This window comes from Salvelinus fontinalis, chromosome 4 (genome assembly GCF_029448725.1).
Source record: "Salvelinus fontinalis isolate EN_2023a chromosome 4, ASM2944872v1, whole genome shotgun sequence".
Lineage (NCBI taxonomy): Eukaryota > Metazoa > Chordata > Actinopteri > Salmoniformes > Salmonidae > Salvelinus > Salvelinus fontinalis.
In genome coordinates this window covers 56,878,448-56,895,742 of record NC_074668.1, presented here as the reverse complement: position 1 = coordinate 56,895,742, position 17,295 = coordinate 56,878,448, and the positions used below count along the sequence as shown (strand labels likewise).

Sequence of the window (17,295 nt, the reverse complement as noted above, 5' to 3'; positions counted from 1 at the left end):
TTCGGCAAAAATAAAATAGTAGCATAAATGAATTTCTGTTTGGAAATTGATTTATTTTAACGCTAATGCCTGGTTACAGACTAAACGCGACAATAACAGGCTCAAATCCCGCTTTAATGTGAGTTTTATACCAGCTTTCAATGCCCGCTCATATGAATGCGTTTTAAATCAAATCAAAGATGCACTTTTACTCAGCTGGTTAAAACAGCAGAACAAACCCCGTCTATAGAAACAAAGCTTTTATTCCAGTAGGGCTTTATGAAAGCGAGAGAGGGCGCCATGGCAGCTGATGGTGACAGTTAGTTCATGGTTAACAGGATCAGCAGTACGCGGTAAAGGGCCGCACACTTCTCTGCGCTCAAATGTGCAGTGGGTCTACGTCTGGCGCACTGAATGAAGACTTTGCAAAGCCCGTGATATTTAACACATCTGTTAAAGCGTTCCGAGAGCAGAAATCCGTTTAAGACATTATTCCATGACGAGGTCCAGATTGAGCGTTGAGAATCCGAAGAAACACGAAGCCAATGGACATTTTACGCAATCCACATATTCCTAAGTAAATTCCCATTTTAAAGTAGGGTAGTTGTTAAGGTTGCTAAATGAAACCATGGCGATTAGATTTAGCCTATCGTTGTTGTCATGATTGTGAAAATTATTGTCAATATTCATAGCCTATATTATTTATGCATTCATGCAATATTTATTCATTATATTTTGTTGTTGTAATACGAATTAATTGTTGTTGTTGTTGTTGTCGTTATGATCGCGTTATTATAGCCTAAGCAATGGGGTATAAACTCAACTGCATTCAATTGTAATTTTTAGTGGGCTATAGCTTTCATTAGGACTTTTGATCCATTAAAAAACAGCAGGGGAGCCGAATAAATATAGCTGCTTCTCCTGGTTAAGCCCTCATTCAGAAGCTCCAAATTATGTTTGAATCTTTTAGGATAGCTTTTTAATTAGCCTGCGTGCGTCTCCACCAAACAAAACCCAATCGCAGGGCCTCAATGGAACGTGGTCAATATGCAAAATTGATGACTATGCCTCTTTTGTGGAAGGGACATTGTGTGTTCCTTGCTTATGAAGTCTAATCCAATCATAAATTGCACTCTCTAGCCAATCAGCGATCCCGGGACGGCGCTTGAAAGCGACTCATGTAGAGAACTTTGTTGAACCTCATTGTTAAGGCTGACAGTTCTGAAAGGAGCTTTGGGGCAGCCTGCTATAAAACGCCTCTCCCCAGAGTAGAGGGGCCAGAGGAGTGAAGATAGTCATTCAGATTGGAACCTATCAGATCCTCACTTGTTCTTGACGGAGTATTTCAACAGATCGTTTCGTGTTGCGTTATATTACAGACGGGACCATGATGATCCCAAGTGTCCTTGCGCCTAATGCGATGTACCCAGTCCTTTACCGCCCCTCCGCCTCCTTGCCGCTCCAGCGGTCTCTGCAGAACGCGTTTCCAACCCACTCCAGCTTTCTAGTGGAGGACCTGCTACGGATAAGCAGGCCGGCGGAGTACCACTTCAGCCGGACGCTCCCCTCAGCAAGCGTCTCCCCGGCGACAACCACCACAACCATGTCCTTCTGTGCCATGCCACAGGAGCGCATCGTCTCTCCAACTGCCTCGACGCGTGACTCATGCTCTCCGAAAACGTCACAACTGAGTAGTAAAGACCCAACTTATCTTAAATTTGGAGTCAGCGCAATCCTTGCACCATCACCAAAGACCGGTAAGTGTGACGTTGGGAAAGTTGTACCTTCTTTCTAATTGGTCATTTTAGCAGTTTCTTACACTTAGCATATTGTAAAACAGATTAAACATGTTTGTCTTTTCATGAGTGTTGCCTTGATTGTTGGCGTTTCTTGACACGTTATTTTCCTCTACAGCATCGTTGCCCCCCGCCATTCATCACAGTATGCACCCCAAGGTCTTCTCTCTCCCCTACTTCGACGGATCCTTCCACCCCGCCTTCTTCAGGTCTACATATTTCCCAGGTAAAGAACTCATCATGCACGTTCAGACACCGTTGAATTGCACTTTGCGCACAGTTGATACTCACCCCTCGGCTGGGACAACGTTCAGAACTTTTCATATCAAAATGTTTCGTGGAACGACTTTCCAAATGGACTCGAAATAATGCTTTGAATGCTTTCTGCAAAGCTCTGAAAGTTGCACCTTTTTGCACATGCCCTGTATAGGCACTTAGCTTGTGAACTTTTCAGCGCTTTCAGAGTGGGTGGGTGGAATTGATTCCATTTGCACTGACTTCTTTGCAGCTGAGATCACTGGTCGCTAATACAGCCCTCTGTTCCCCAAATGCTAATTAACCAATTATCCGAAATCATTACGGTTTAATTTCGAGGCGGGATGCGGGTCGGACTCGTTCCCCCACCGTCTCATGCATTAAGTTCATTTTGGAGTCTCCTCCGCACAGTCCCGCGTTTTCCCACAGGGCAGGGGCACTGGGCCACTGGCTGCCAACAATGCTTTCAGCACCATGACCAATTTGGTCAGCTCCCCCCGGCGCAAGCCACCCACGCACCCCAGAGTGACTTCTACCAGGCGGGCAAGAGGCGTGGACCAGTCATACACTAATTTCCCTATTAGGCGCCATTCACAGCTCTCAATATTCTCACAAGACCACATAGCCTGTTGTTGTGCCTGATTATGGGAAGTGCAACCATGAGTTGTGGATATGGAGGTAGTCTTAGCCCAAGTTATTTGGCCACAAATGGTAGGCTTACATATAGGCATACATTTGCAAGTGTGCTATAATTAAGTGGCTTGGAAATAAGTATTCTTTGCACGAACAATAATCAAATCAGTGCACATTGAAACATTTCAGCATTTTACTATATCCCTAACCTGAAAAACACACCATGCCTTACACGTCCCCCTTCTCTCTCAGTTTTTAAACTCTGGGGCCAATCAACAGGGCGAGATAAAGCATAATCTCTTAGAAAAGTCTATAAAGTCGCTAGTCCGTGCTTTCATTCAGACAAACCATAATGGAGTTGGAGTCTTTTCATGGGTTGCGCTGAATACCTCCACAAAACAGCTCGAGCGGCCTGAATAGCTTTTCGTGTTCATTTAATGAAAATGATTTGAGGGCAGAAACAAAATGCACCCTGGGCCCCTCGGCATCAGTATTCAGGTATGCAGTGGTGTTTAGTTTGAAAGTGTAAATCTCCTTTTGTTGCGATAATATATGGCCTTCGCAGCCTGTCCAGAGTCTTTTCTGCGTTAGTTCATTACTACACAATTACCGTTCACGGTTTATTAACTCCTCTATCCGCCCTCGCGGGGTTCCTTAAAGGATACGCTGCCTCTTTACCATACCAATGCGCCTGGGGACCGACCAATGTGCTAATTAGTCACCTCGTGCCATTTCACTCAAAAAGGAGATGTATCCCGCGGCCAAAGGGGAGAAGCATATTCAATCATAACAGATTGCAAAGTTTGTACACAAGTGTAAAAAAAGTAGGCTAGTTGGCTAAAGAAGTAGCTTTCCAGGGGACCGAGGTTAACGTCTATTTTAAGCCTATTGCTACGTTTTGGCGTGGTTTTATGAATGAACAGTGTTTATTTGTGGAATTAACGTTTCCCCCCTCTCCTCTTCTGTAGCATCTTCATCCGTCGTGCCCATCCCCGGGACCTTCTCTTGGCCGCTGGCCAGCAGAGGGAAGCCGAGGAGAGGGATGCTCAGACGGGCAGTGTTCTCTGACGTGCAGCGCAAAGCTCTGGAGAAGATGTTCCAGAAGCAGAAATACATCAGCAAACCAGACAGGAAGAAGCTGGCCTCAAAGCTCGGTCTCAAAGACTCACAGGTAAATCATTTACTTTTATTTGCACAGGGCGAAGCTGTGCGTAATACGTGCGCAATTACTCTTAACGCATATGCATGCTAAAGTTGATACTGTTTGTATTAGTGAAACTCTCTAATAAAGTCAACCTCTACAAACTTAAACCGAACTAACTGGTTATACTATTCCTTCTCCTTCGCCAGGTTAAAATCTGGTTCCAGAACCGCAGAATGAAGTGGAGGAACTCTAAAGAGAGGGAGCTCCTGTCTTCAGGAGGTTGTCGCGAGCAGACCCTGCCCACCAAAACGAACCCACACCCAGACCTCAGCGACGTCGGCAAGAAGTCCTCCGCGGAGGAGGACGAGATGGAAGAGGACCCATTCGGCGCTAGAGGCGCGCCTGGCCTTTGCCATTCCCCCGCAGCGGGGCACGAGCTGTCCAACAGCGGCGGATCGAACCTCTCATCGCCATCTCTCTCCAGCAAGCACTCGGAATTCTCAGAATCGGATGAAGAAGAGATCACCGTTTCTTAATTGATTTATAAAAACTCAAAGATATGTTTATAAAATGGTTATCCTATGCGACCATGTTTGCAAGAGGCTGTATCCCTTAATTTAGACCCAACTACTAAAAAATGTATTTATTTCATATTCCACAATATTTTCAAACAATGAACTTCTGTCAAATCAAATTAGGCTACATCCATTATTCTTTCTTTTAAAAATAACTGCAGGGTCTATTTTATAGAAAGGGCCGGCTCTAGCCTTTTTGGGGGCCCTAAGGGAGATTTTGTTGGGGGGCCCCCACCAAGAGGGCATTTTTTTTTAGTTTTGCGTTTTAAAGTACATTTCCGTCAATTCTACACATTTTGACAAGTGGCGAATTGAAAATGTTGCAGTTATAGAGACAGTTTTCAGCAGGTCTACACACTTTGCCATGGGGTGGAAAGAAAATGTGGCAATTTTATAACACATTTCATGCAATTCTACTCATTTTCCCATGGAGTTGTAAGACATTTTGCAGTTTTAAAGCAATTTTTCTGCAGTTCTACAAATTTTGCCATGGTGTGGAGAGAAAATATTGACATTTTATAATAATGTCATTAAATTCTACTCATTTTGCCATTACTTGTCATGTTAATGATAGCTGAGTGAGAGTGATTAATGGGGCTCTGGGCCCGGTCGGAATTCGGCCATGATTTCTACAAGTTTAGATGACTGGCTAGACTAACTTACCAATCTAAAAATTGTTTGCAGGAATGGCTAATTGAGTGACTGTCAGTGACTGACAAAACAAGAGGAAAGCTGCTGATGCACAACCAAATTTCAAACTTGCACCTTGTGTATTCTACTATTCTAACTCTCAACAGTAAGTTGAGAACCTGACTGAGTTCAAAAAATTATATATAGTGGGCCCTAGTGGCCCTAAGCGACCGCTTATATCGCTTATGCCTGGAGCCGTCCCTGTTTATAGGATATACTTAGAAATTATTTGCTGTTTTGCACAGCTCTTTCAATTGTACAGTATTTTGTACAACTATTTGTATGGATATTTTATGCCAAGAAAATGGAGTTACCTGGACTTACAGTTTTTATTGAAAAGTGTAGACATTTCGTGCATAATTTATACGGATTTGTTAATTCAATGTACTGTGTGTGTGTGTGTATATATATATGTGTTAATATTTCACTAAGTTTGTTATTTCAATGTACTGTGTGTGTTTGTGTATATATGTGTTAATATTTCACTATGTTTTGTACAAATACCAAATAAAATGTAACAGTTATTACATGGTATAACTTGTTACAAAATGGAAATGAACAACAACAAAAAACATCAAATAGATCGATAGGTTTATGTCAGTAGAGAGCCATAATTGATAGTCACATTGCATTAATTAATAAATAACCATGATTTTTATTGAATCACAAATAACTTAAGACTAGTACAGTGGTCTTCAGAATCAGTTCTCCAAGCTCTGGAGAGAACATTGATGATAAACTCAACACACCTGCTCTGATGCAAAAGAGACTGTACACAAAATACTCATTTTCAAGTAGTTACAAATTGGCTAGAAAAGTCATCAAAATGTTGCAAGGTAATCAAGTATTTACACTGTTATGTTACATATGTTTTTTTTTGTTTTTGTTTTTTTACATAGCAAAGAAGGCTACACATTCATTAAGTTTTAAGAACATGTGAATTCAACAGCAACTCCATTCATTTCACCATCCAAACTTCTCAAAGCGAGCAGGTTGTTTCACCGGTGGACATACAGACTGACAAACACATACATTTTTTTGTTGTTGTTGTGCTTGCATTTACCACGACAAGAGACACTCTCCAAAAGTACAGACACATTTGATTTGATTTGTAAATTAACAAAGACTGTACCAGCTCCCCCCCCCCCAAAAAATGATTCACAAAATCTGTTCACTTGCTGTACATCTCTTGGCAGTGCTGAAAAACCTTAAACTGACATAAGGCTTGGCTTCAATTTTGAGTTCGAAATGAACGTTGCATAGGTTTGATGACTAAGAACACTGAAAGATAAATGGAAGCGATGCTGGAAACAAATAACCTAATTGGACCAAAAAACACACTTCTCCTCCTAGAATGAAGGTTCGGAGGAAAGGGGGACAATCAATATACACATTTCTGAAGCAAAGGGGGGAAAAAAATCTGTTTTGACCTGAAGCCAGAACCATTCGAAGTCTTTAACTTCTCCCATTTTGTACCATTTAAACATGACCTCAAGTAAAATGACTTTAAACAAAGCAGCATATACACATGGTTACATATTCACTCAACGGTGTTGCCATGACAATAATAATCACACGTCACATGATCAAAACAGACAACACACATGGCCAAGGCGTAAAGGGGTGTATAGAAGGTAGATGAGGTATAGAGATTAAAACAATTCCTTAATAAACATTCCCCCATACTCATTACATACCCATTACAAAATGATGTGTACTTTGAGCACCAACCAAATGTACTTTTCCATCTCACAAGTTGTCCTTGGTAAGTTATATGCAAACTTTGACAAACTTCTCAGCATTGGGAGTAATACAATTCATTACATGTTATTGAAGCCACAAGTCCCTTTCCCTTCTCAAGCCCTAATAACCTCTTAATAACATGGCATTAGTGTTTGATATGACGATAGTCGACGTTGCTCTTCAAGCCCACCTGCTTAGGCACAACGCAAAGAGAGTGTCGACTTAAAGCCCTGTAAGTTTACAGCCAAAAAGACAAAATTAAAAAAGTAGCTAATGCACCAAGTCTGTTACAAAAAAAGTAAGGCATCCTAATTTAAGTTCAGTCCAGCACCAAAGTAGAGACTTTCGTCTGGAGAAGAAACTTATGCTACGGCGACCCGTTTGGGACAAAAGGAGTCACATGTAGGGGCAGGTGAATGGTGATGGGTGTGTGTGTGTGTGTGTGTGTGTGTGTGTGTGTGTGTGTGTGTGTGTGTGTCATTGGGGGCATAAGGAGGCATTGGGAACCAGTGATTTTGGTCTCTGTGGAGATGACGAAGATGAGACCTCCAGCACCATGCTCCAAAGGAAAGGGCCTGTAGCTCAATCTGTGGCCCAGTTTGGAGCACTGCAGCTGGGGAAGAGCCGTGAGGAGCCTGGCTTGCTGATGTGGTGGGTTTGGCTCAAAGATGCAGTCTCTTTGTTTTCTTAAATAAGGAGACCATGGTACTGATGCTGATACGGAAAACGGCGAAGATGAAGATGATGCACAGTGTAAAATTCTGGTTTATGTCAGTTGTTTGTCTAAATGGTACATGAGGATTGGATGTAGGAGAGCGGTTGGCCATGACGGTGCAAAAATAGAACAGTGCAGCAGCTTTCTGTTTCACTCCTGTTTTTTTCTCTTCAGTTCTTCTCTCATTTTGGGTTACCTGCACCCATAGTGTTCTTGATATGACAATTAAAGTGGCTTGATTTTTTATGTGGACGTGACCTTGAAAAACACATTCAAAAGAATTGTTGTATTGACTGTGACATAAAAACGTTAACTGAATGTATTTTTGTCTTCTTAGGAAGGGGGAGGAGTCGGATCACAATGTTGACTCCAGTGTCGAGTCCGGGATGTCGTGTTGGCGACTGTTGCTGTTAGAGTCGCTATCGTATCTCTGAGGGCTGGGGGAAGTGGCTGCTTCCTTCAGCCTCATCAGCATATTCATCTGAGGACGGAGACGCAGGGGTCAAAGGTTAGCGTGAGTGTGACTGTGTTGTCTCCTGGATCTGCAGTGCCTGCTTGTGTGTGTGTGTGTGTGTTATGTGTACACTTGACCTGTTTTGAGCATTTGCGTGTGTGCGCGTGCACGTGTTGTCTCACCAGTGGGTCTGCGTCACAGTCGCTCTGTGGCGGCTCCTTCCTGATGCCCTCCCTGGGGGCGGAGTAACCGTCGAAGCCTACATCTTCTGGGCGGAGCTGCAGCAACGGGGGCCAATCAGCAGGTGCGGTGGGCGTGGCTGACCAGGGGTAGCTGTCAATCACCCAGCATGCAGGGTCCTCCCACGCTGACCTACGGCCATACAGCTACAGAGAGGGAGACGGATGGAGGGGAGAGAGCATTATAAGTATCAATGTAGAGGAATGATAATAATATCATAACTCAGTGAGTGCCATACATAATGCAAGTGCATGTGTGTGCATATTTTTTCTATTTTTGTCACTGATATGTTTGAGTGTGCTTGTGTGAATGCACATGCATGTGTTGTACGTGTGTGTGTGTGTTGCATGCCTTTGTGTGTTTATAGCCTACCTGCAGTCCCTCTCTGATTGCCTCCAGCATGTAGGGGATGATGGAGTAGTTCCAGAGGTCAGTGAACCACACCCGGGAGCCAGCCACATCCATGGGACATGACAGGAAGAGGCGTGGCCCTGGGGAGGCAAAGGTCAAAGGTCAGATGGATGTTAAATAGTGCCACTGTGCCTTTCCTTCCAATCCTCATTTGGATAATGAGTTTATGGCCAGATGAGGTTATGAATATTGAGAACATTGTGACCAAAGCACAATGACATGCATAAAACACATCATATTCCAAAATATATTTTCGTCAGATGTTCTCCGAGCACAAAATGTGCCTAATTTCAAGATTAGTCCACAAATCTCAAAATTACTGTGCTTATCTTTTCCATTCATTTTGGATTGGGGCATATAGCTGGTTTATAACGTCCTTGCGTTTTCTACCTACCGATGGTAACGTCAGAGGAGCTGTGTGCCTCTAGGAAGCGGTTGAGGTGGTGCCAGACGCGAGGGATCCAGTCGATGATCTGTACCAGCTCCAGGGTACGCTTGCGGCTGCCGATCTCCGTCTCGATCAGCTTCCTCCTCAGATAGCGACCAAGGAAGCCCTTCACCGGCTCCAAGTGATTGGCACACAGCACCCACCTGGTCACATATGCAAACAAGAGAGAGAGGAGGAGTTAATAGGTTAGTTACTCATTCATGAATACAGCCAATGAAGACACTCCATCTTTCCATTCGGGAAGGAATGGAGAGAGGGCAATGGATCGCCGCCCAGTCTGTCGCTGCCACCTAGCGAAGACTCATGCAAAGTGCATTTCAAATTCAAACATTTTACTGTTTCATTTCAGTTACTATTGAACTGTTGAGTTAGCCTACCTGAAGTTATGGTGGAGTTGTAGGTTGGGGGCAGAGGATGTGGCCTGGCTCATAGTACCGATGATGTAGGGGCTGGGAACAGAGAGAACACACACATACAGAAAATCAACACATTTACAATAAACACAATTGTGTGTGTGTGTGTGTGTGTGCGTGCGTGTACTCACCAACATTGGTATTTGCAGTTGAACACTCCATTGAAGATCTCTCCCAGAGAGGAGACATGGTGCAGGTTATCCAGTATGACCACTAGAGGGCTCTCTGCCTCTGGTCTGTCACTGCTGCACTGCTCAGCTAAGCCTGACAGGTACTGACGCAATTCCTAGAGAGAGAGAGAGAGACAGACAGAGGTTTACACATCAAGTCTTTTTTCAACGCACAAAACCCCTATTGAGTTGCTTTAACATAGACACACTTTTTCGAGTTCTGCCTCCAAGATACATGTCTAATATAACAGAAAAAAAAGGGCAAGTTAATCGTCAAATCACACAAAGTGTCGTCTCGCCAGTCGGTGCCCCCATGCTTCGTGAGGCGCTTCAAGGGCATAGCTACGTACCTTGCTCGACTTGTGGTCCACGTTAAAGGTGACAACGGAGTGAGGGGTCAGGGGTTGGCCCTCCAGCAGGAGCAGGTGTCTTGCCAGACGATTAGCCAGGTGTGTTTTACCGGTGCCGCTGGGTCCAGAGAGAATGACACGGCGGTGCTCCCTCAGCAGAGACACGTAGCGCTGCAGCGTGGGCTTGGGGATCAGCGTGTCAAACACCAGGCAGTCCACACTCTCACTGCTCACACCTAGAGAGGGAGAGAGAGGGAGGGAGAGAGAGGAACATGCTTACACAGAGAAACCAATGTACACAATACACACCAGGATTGTAATTTGTAGGGAGAGATACACACATTTAGAGAAACACCACGCACTCCTACCTTTGAGCCTGATGTTGATGGTGTCGCTGTCTCCGACCAGGTAGCCGCAGGGCAGCAGCTCGGGGGTGTGAGCGGCACTGGTGTTGCTATGACGATGCACATCCCCGATGTAGTATCCCTCCACACTGTCACAGGTCAGCCCCAGCTGGCTCACTGGGTCCACATGGGTGATGTACTCCTACAGAAGCACGAGGGCAAAGGTCAAGGGTTAGGTGATATGCACACCCTACTATGAATGCCAAGGCAGCAGCTACTCTTCCTGGGGTCTAGCAAAATGAAGGCAGTTTATTTTAGAAAAGATTACAATACATTCACAGATTTCACAACACACTGTGTGCCCTCAGGCCCCTACTCCACCACTACCACATATCTACAGTACAAAATCCATGTGTACATGTGTGTATAGTGCGTATGTTATAGTGTGTGTGTATGCATGTGTCTGTGCCTATGTTTATGATGCTTCACAGTCCCCGCTGTTCCATAAGGTGTTTTTTTAAATCAAATTTTACTGCTTGCATCAGTTACTTGATGTGGAATAGAGTTCCATGTAGTCATGGCTCTATGTAGTACTGTGCGCCTCCAATAGTCTGTTCTGGACTTGGGGATTCTGAAGAGACCTCTTGTGGTATATCTTGTGGGATATGCATGGGTGTCCGAGTTGTGCGCCAGTATTTCAAAACAGACAACTCGGTGCATTCAACATGTCAATACCTCTCATAAATACAAGTAGTGATGAAGTCAATCTTTCCTACACTTTGAGCCCGGAGAGATTGACATGCATATTATTAATATTAGCTCTCTGTGTACATCCAAGGGACAGCAGTGCTGCCCTGTTCTGAGCCAATTAAAGAACACCCTCTGTGTTCTGTTACAGGTAACACCTTTATCCACAATATAGCAGGGGGTGTAAAGGCTTAAATTGAAAACATGGCAAAATCGTCTGCTATTATCATCAGTCATTTTCCATCCAAGTTGTCAGACCCTGGTGGCTTGTCATTGTTGATAGACAACAATAATTGTTTTCAACTCTTCCACACTCACTTTGCGGAATTCAAAATTACAATGCTTGTCTTTCAAAATTTGGTCCAGATATACTTTGATGTGTAGTGTCAGCGCTTGTTGCTGGCATGTCATGCCTAAATGTGCTAATCTAGCCAATGAAAAAAATCATTAAAGTAGTTGGCAATATCAGTGAGTTTTGTGATGAATGAGCCATCTGATTCAATGAATGATGGAGCAGAGTTTGCTTTTTCCCCCAAAATGTCATTTAAGGTGCTCCAAAGCTTTTTACTATCATTCCTTATTTAATTTATCTTTGTTTCATAGTGTAGTTTCTTCTTCTTTTTATTCAGTTTAGTCACATGATTTTTCAATTTGCAAGACGTTTGCCAATCGGTTGTGTAGCCAGACTTATTTGCCATTCCTTTTCGCCTCATCCCTCTCAACCATACCATTTTTCAATTCCTCATCAATCCACAGAAATTTAACAGTTTTCACAGTCATTTTCCTAACGAAGCCTTTATTCACGAATTAAGTCATTCATTCACGTGTTTACCTTGAAGAGGCGGCGGACCACCCCATCCAAGATGTCCCACTTGGTTTTACCACTCACACCGATACAGCCAATCAGGAAGTGGCGAGCCCTGGCCTCCTGGGCGTGGTCCTCATGCAGACTGACCACTATCTTCACGTGTTGTCCCTCTTTCCTCATCACTCCATCTCCCCCTGTGTCATCCAACAACATGTCTGAGAGGAGAGAGGGGAGAGAAGAGTCAGACTCATACATACGGCCATTCAAAAAAAGACACAATCAGGCTAACTCACTCTCAAAGGCAATCATACCCAAACACAAATACAGACGTACACACACTTAAAACCCATGCTCAACACATTTACTCAATTGTACAGATACCCACATCAAAACATGTTGTTCTCACCCAGGCTGGTGGACTCGGTGAGGTTGATGCTGTGCTGGCACAGGCCAGTCCCTGGTGTAGGGGTGTGTGTATGGTGAGGGGGCGAGGAGGAAATGGAGGCCTGGGAGGGGGCTCTGCTGCTCCCCGTACTCTCCAGCTTCAGACGGTCATTCTCTGCCTTCAGTTTCTCTATCTCCCCCTGAGAGAAAACACCCGAAGACATTGCAACAGTCGGTCCACAAAGCAGTGTGTGTGTGTGTGTGTGTGCGCGCACGTTTCACCGTGTGTGGGTGTGTTACCTGCATGTGGTTCATGGCCTCTCTGAGCTGGTCCAGTTGGTGGGCTGAGCTGAGAGCCTCAAGGCGGATGTCTGTCAGCTTCATCTCCTTCTCCCTGAGCTCGCTGCGGAGCTGCATCACCGTCTCTGCCTCACCGTCCAGACAGTCCGACAGCCTACACACAGATGCTCATTGATATAACTTGTACATTTTCTCTCTCTCTCTCTCTCTCTCTCTCTCTCTCTCTCTCGAGCACACTAGACACGAGCACACATACGCACGCACACACACACACACCGCACCGTATACGTACAGTGAGTTGGATTGCGAGTTCCTGAGCACGTGGCTGGAGGTTGTGGATCCATTGTGGGGGAGTTTGGGGGAGGAGGGGAGGGAGGAGTCTGTCATCTCCTCTATGTCAGAGTGGGACGAGGCGGACTTGGGAGACTTCTTCTTACTGAACGCCTGCTTGAAGGAGCTCCGCAACTGCAGGCGGGAGAGAGACAGAGAGGAGTGGAGGGTGAGTGTGTGTGTGTGTGAGAGAGAGAAGTGTGAGGATACGCTCCCAAAACAGACGGGGAGCAAGGGAAAGCAGGAGGAAAGCGGAGGAAGGCAGCTGTGAGGGGAGTGCCTGAGTAAGTGAGAAATAGATCAAGAAAAGAGAGAAGGGAAGGAGAAGCAAAGGGAAAGTACTAGTGCTATAGGGAGGCCGTGACTTGAGCTTATGCTCTAAACACAAATGAATCAGTGTCAGGTGGTTCCTGTGTGTGTGTGTGTGTGTGTGTGTGTGTGTGTGTGTGTGTGTGTGTGTGTGTGTGTGTGTGTGTGTGTGTGTGTGTGTGTGTGTGTGTGTGTGTGTGTGTGTGTGTGTGTGTGTGTGTGTGTGTGTGTGTGTGTGTGTGTGTGTGTGTGTGTGTGTGGTTACAGACATCCAGTCCACTAACCCCACCTACTGTGTGTGTATAACTGTATAATGTACTGTAGACTGTAGAGAGATCTAACTACACTGCAGTGAATAGGACTAGAAAAAGAGCACCTAAGGCTGTCGTGGAGACTACCAGTTTCATGCAACTTGAACGTACAGCTAAAACGGTATAGTTTGTTTGCTACACGATTCCTATGAAATGGTCGCATTAGAATTGAGCCTTATATTACGTTTCTGTTTCAGAGCAGACTCAAAGTCACATCGGGAAAGGAGTCGGGATAAAGAACACGACTGGAGAAGAAAGCAGAGGGATGACTGAGGACGGGAGAGGAAGGAGAGGGATTGTGTTAGTAACCTACAGAGTGCAGGGGGCTAGGTTAAAGGTTAGCTCGAGGTGAAGCTGCCTTTTGTTTATTTTGTATTGTTATCCACTCTTACCTCATAGACCTGCCATATGAAGCGATAGCACAGAGGAAGACAGAGAGAGAGAGAGACAGACACAAAACAGCAGAGGTTCAGTGGGGAGTGTGTGAGCGTGTTAGTGGTAGGGACACAGCCAGCGTTCAGTGGAGGCTACAGAAAGTGTACGGTGGAAAATGCTCTCAGGGATGTCAAAAGTAAAATCGTAGGAATCGGGAGCGCAATCTACACCTCTAGAACTTGTATCATTAGAATCTCTGAACAGGGTACAGAATGGAAGGCAATTCAAATAGAATGTACGCACTCGAATAGGACCGTTCGGCACCATAAGATACTGAATCCATTTGCTTCAAACCACACTGGTTCAGACTGATGTCCTTCTAATAGGAGGCTCATTTTACGGTCCACTACCCTTCTTACCATGATACCTCACAGACAGCCCACATACATACACCCTACCACATATGGCTTATCCAATCCGCAAATGATCAAAGGACCACCTATTGTCTGTGCAAAACGCACGCGAGAACCACGGGCTCTCTGAGAATAGCTCCTTATCACTAGATCTTAAACATGTCACGTGACTTTCGCTTGTTGACACTGCCTATAGACAGTACACCCGTCGACACAAAGCGGATTGGGATTGGGAGAGGAGTTTTCGATGATACATCTATAGAGCTACAAATATAGAAATTCAAAGCTAAAGCCAATGCTGTGATTGGGGGGGGTCACTGAAGGGTCACTTCAATGTTATTGCATCTATGGGAAAAAGAGGATAGGAACACAAATCACTAGGGTCTAGACAGGTTCAATAGCAGCCAATACCATGAAGCAATTAGAGTGGGGCTCAATTCCATTTCAAATCCCGTTGGAAACCAAATTCCTCTATTGGTATGTAACACAATTTCTGAAATGTTATTGGAATTGAGCCCAAGTCCGGAGGATCGACTAGGAGCTAGATTTGCTACAGACACTACAGCAGTGACGCACTGGGTATGAAAGCAGCGCTTACAGCAAACAATCAGCTTCTCAAGATACTGTAAGATGTAGGCAACAAAACAGAGTCTAGTAGTATCGTTAGAGTCTCAAGCGTAGCTGTTTCCATCTAGCATCTTTAAAGCGGTACACATACAATTACATGGCACGAAAGCTTTCAGGTTGATCACTATTTTGGTGCCTACAGATATCAACATAAAGGCACACAGCCTAAAAAGCATCTATAGTAACCTAAACACAAATAGGATGCATACATCATCATCTTCAAACTGTCCTCCTGTGCAAGACACGATCTGTCAGCAACAAGGAGCAAGAGGGAACACAACAAGAAATGGAACAACGTTAACTTCCTGTATCAACAGGAAATTGAAAATATTCGAACATGTTCTGCGTTTCTCTATTTCACAAAACCCCTACAATTGTAGATCTAGGTAACATACCAAATTACACACTATTCCCTATACAGTACACTATTCTTTCAACAGGAACTGAGTCTACAAGGGTAGCTAATTGCACTGCATTCCCCTTGGCCCCTGTGCAAGATGCCTGAGAAAGAGACCCCAGAGTGTGAGTTACAAACACATAAATACATATATAGAGAGACGAAACAAGTGAGACAGAGACAAGCCTAAATACAAGTTGTTAGATTTCATTTGGCGTAAGATATGTTTGTGTGTGTTGTTTGTTGTGTGTTAGTGAGTGATCATGATCATACTCAGTTCCAGTGTGTGTGCCTGTGTGTGTGTGCCTGTGTGTGTGTAATGTGCATGTGTGAGTGTGAGTGTGCGCTTGAGCATGTCTACGAAAGTACATACCCAGTTCTTCTTGTTCTTCTTCTTGTTCTTAGCGTCGGAGTCCATGTTGGATCCCACACTGGAGTGGCTGGTTGCACTGGCAATGCTGCTGACGCTGTCTGACGAGTGCTGTCTCCTCATCCGTAGGTCTGGCTGCTGCTGCTGCTGCTGCTGCTGCTGCAGGGGGCTGCCATTACTACCACCACCACCTGAGAAAGAACCTGAGAAAGAGGGGAGGTTGAGAGACAGAGAGAGAGAGAGACTTCTTTTAAAGACTCAGAAATAATACAGTATCACAGCATTGGGGGAAGTCTATAAGTTCACCGTTTCCCTTGCCAGGTGCAAGCTTCAAGGTCGAGTCAGTGATATGATGTAGATGCATAACATAAAGAGCATAGTGCAGGGTTCCTCAACTGGTGGGACGCGGGTGATTTTATTTGGCCCCCCAAGTTTTCTGAGCAAGTTTGGGACATAAAAGACTTTCATTTTCAAAGTCACTGAGCTCTTCAGTAAGGCCATTCTACTGACAGTGTTAATCTATAGACATCGCATGGCTGTGTGCTAGATTTTATACAACTGTCAGAAACGGGAGTGGCTGAAATAGCCGAATCCACTAATTTGAAGACTGTATATATAGTGGATCTGTGGTGCTGCTCGAGGAAACATCCTTTATCTGAGTCTACTGTACCTTTAAGGTACTCTAAGAGGTTGTTGGTGTTATTGCTAGGGTTGTGGTTCGGTTCTCCTTACCTGTCCTGTTCTGTTTGCAGGTGAATTCAGGTGTGTTGATGACTCCGTTGATGGCGGCCTGGGCCACGTTGTTCTGTTTCTTCAGCAGCTCAATGTTCTTCCTCAGCTCGTTCAGCTCACAGTCCTGCAGGGAGAACGCATTTAGAACATTACAACAACGTGCAACTAACGCAACTAACAGTCATGTATCTAAACGTTCATATACGCGATTCCATTTTTTATATTTTGGTTTTCCTTGGCCCGAGATGAACATAATTAAATTCTGCCTTCAATTATGTCATGCTATGACATGCCTCACCTTGTGCTCAGCGGTCATAGTGAGACTCTTCAGTCTGATGGTCATGTTACCCAAGCTCTGTTCAAACGCTGCCACCAGGTGAGCCTGCACAGGGAAATAACACAGGTTAGAATATGTGAAACTATACTTAAGAAATAAGGCCAGAGGTGTGGTAAATGGCCAATATACCACGGCTAAGGGCTGTTCTTAGGCTGAACACAGCCCTTAGCCGTGGTATATTGGCCATATATCACAAACCCCCGAGGTGCCTTATTGCTATTATAAACTGGCTGCCAACGTAATTAGAGCAGTAAAAATACATGTTTTGTCATACCCGTGGTATACGGTCTGATATATCACGGCTGTCAGCCAATCAGCATTCAGGGCTCGACCCACCCAGTTTACAATTCTACTTAGAGGTTCAAAGAGGCTATGTTATAGTTCAACTTAGATTGGACGGCCAAAGATCCTTCAGAAGCGGTTACTGTCGAAGCATGAGAGGGATGAGCGCGACAGTAGCTGCGCTCCCAGATGACCTGCTTCAAGGACAGAACT

General features: G+C 44.7%; 2 protein-coding genes across 8 annotated transcripts in view; one reads left to right on the top strand and one right to left on the bottom strand.

The window, feature by feature from the left end:
• The first annotated feature begins 362 nt into the window (after positions 1–362).
• On the top strand, positions 363–5,638 carry LOC129854035 (homeobox protein DBX1-A-like). The gene is made up of 4 exons (XM_055920649.1): positions 363–1,736; positions 1,894–2,001; positions 3,632–3,834; positions 4,014–5,638. Exons 1-4 carry the CDS (start codon positions 1,367–1,369, stop codon positions 4,341–4,343), a joined length of 1,011 nt encoding a protein of 336 aa, XP_055776624.1. The 5' UTR covers positions 363–1,366; the 3' UTR covers positions 4,344–5,638.
• A 65-nt stretch (positions 5,639–5,703) lies between these two features.
• LOC129854034 (neuron navigator 2-like) overlaps positions 5,704–17,295 on the bottom strand; it is a 97,189-nt gene continuing 85,597 nt past the window's right edge. For 5 of the 7 annotated variants that reach the window (XM_055920641.1, XM_055920644.1, XM_055920646.1 and 2 more), the window contains 16 exons: positions 16,762–16,845; positions 16,464–16,587; positions 15,735–15,934; positions 15,174–15,212; positions 12,892–13,064; positions 12,600–12,753; positions 12,322–12,499; positions 11,940–12,130; positions 10,385–10,562; positions 10,017–10,252; positions 9,628–9,782; positions 9,461–9,532; positions 9,030–9,226; positions 8,597–8,715; positions 8,167–8,370; positions 5,704–8,011 (listed from right to left, as the gene is read on the bottom strand). In XM_055920641.1, the coding sequence (XP_055776616.1) occupies positions 7,886–8,011; positions 8,167–8,370; positions 8,597–8,715; positions 9,030–9,226; positions 9,461–9,532; positions 9,628–9,782; positions 10,017–10,252; positions 10,385–10,562; positions 11,940–12,130; positions 12,322–12,499; positions 12,600–12,753; positions 12,892–13,064; positions 15,174–15,212; positions 15,735–15,934; positions 16,464–16,587; positions 16,762–16,845 (2,430 nt within the window). In that variant the 3' untranslated portion in view covers positions 5,704–7,885. The remainder of the gene's footprint in view (positions 8,012–8,166; positions 8,371–8,596; positions 8,716–9,029; positions 9,227–9,460; positions 9,533–9,627; positions 9,783–10,016; positions 10,253–10,384; positions 10,563–11,939; positions 12,131–12,321; positions 12,500–12,599; positions 12,754–12,891; positions 13,065–15,173; positions 15,213–15,734; positions 15,935–16,463; positions 16,588–16,761; positions 16,846–17,295) is intronic. The other 2 variants (XM_055920643.1, XM_055920648.1) reach the window with 1 other exon arrangement.

Bases quoted from the DNA above. Each gene is read 5' to 3' on its own strand.
- LOC129854035 (XM_055920649.1), top strand. From the start codon at position 1,367: ATGATGATCCCAAGTGTCCTTGCGCCTAATGCGATGTACCCAGTCCTT. The intron at 2,002-3,631 runs GTAAAGAACTCA...CCTCTTCTGTAG, and splicing joins CAGGTCTACATATTTCCCAG to CATCTTCATCCGTCGTGCCC. The intron at 3,835-4,013 runs GTAAATCATTTA...CTCCTTCGCCAG, and splicing joins TCGGTCTCAAAGACTCACAG to GTTAAAATCTGGTTCCAGAA.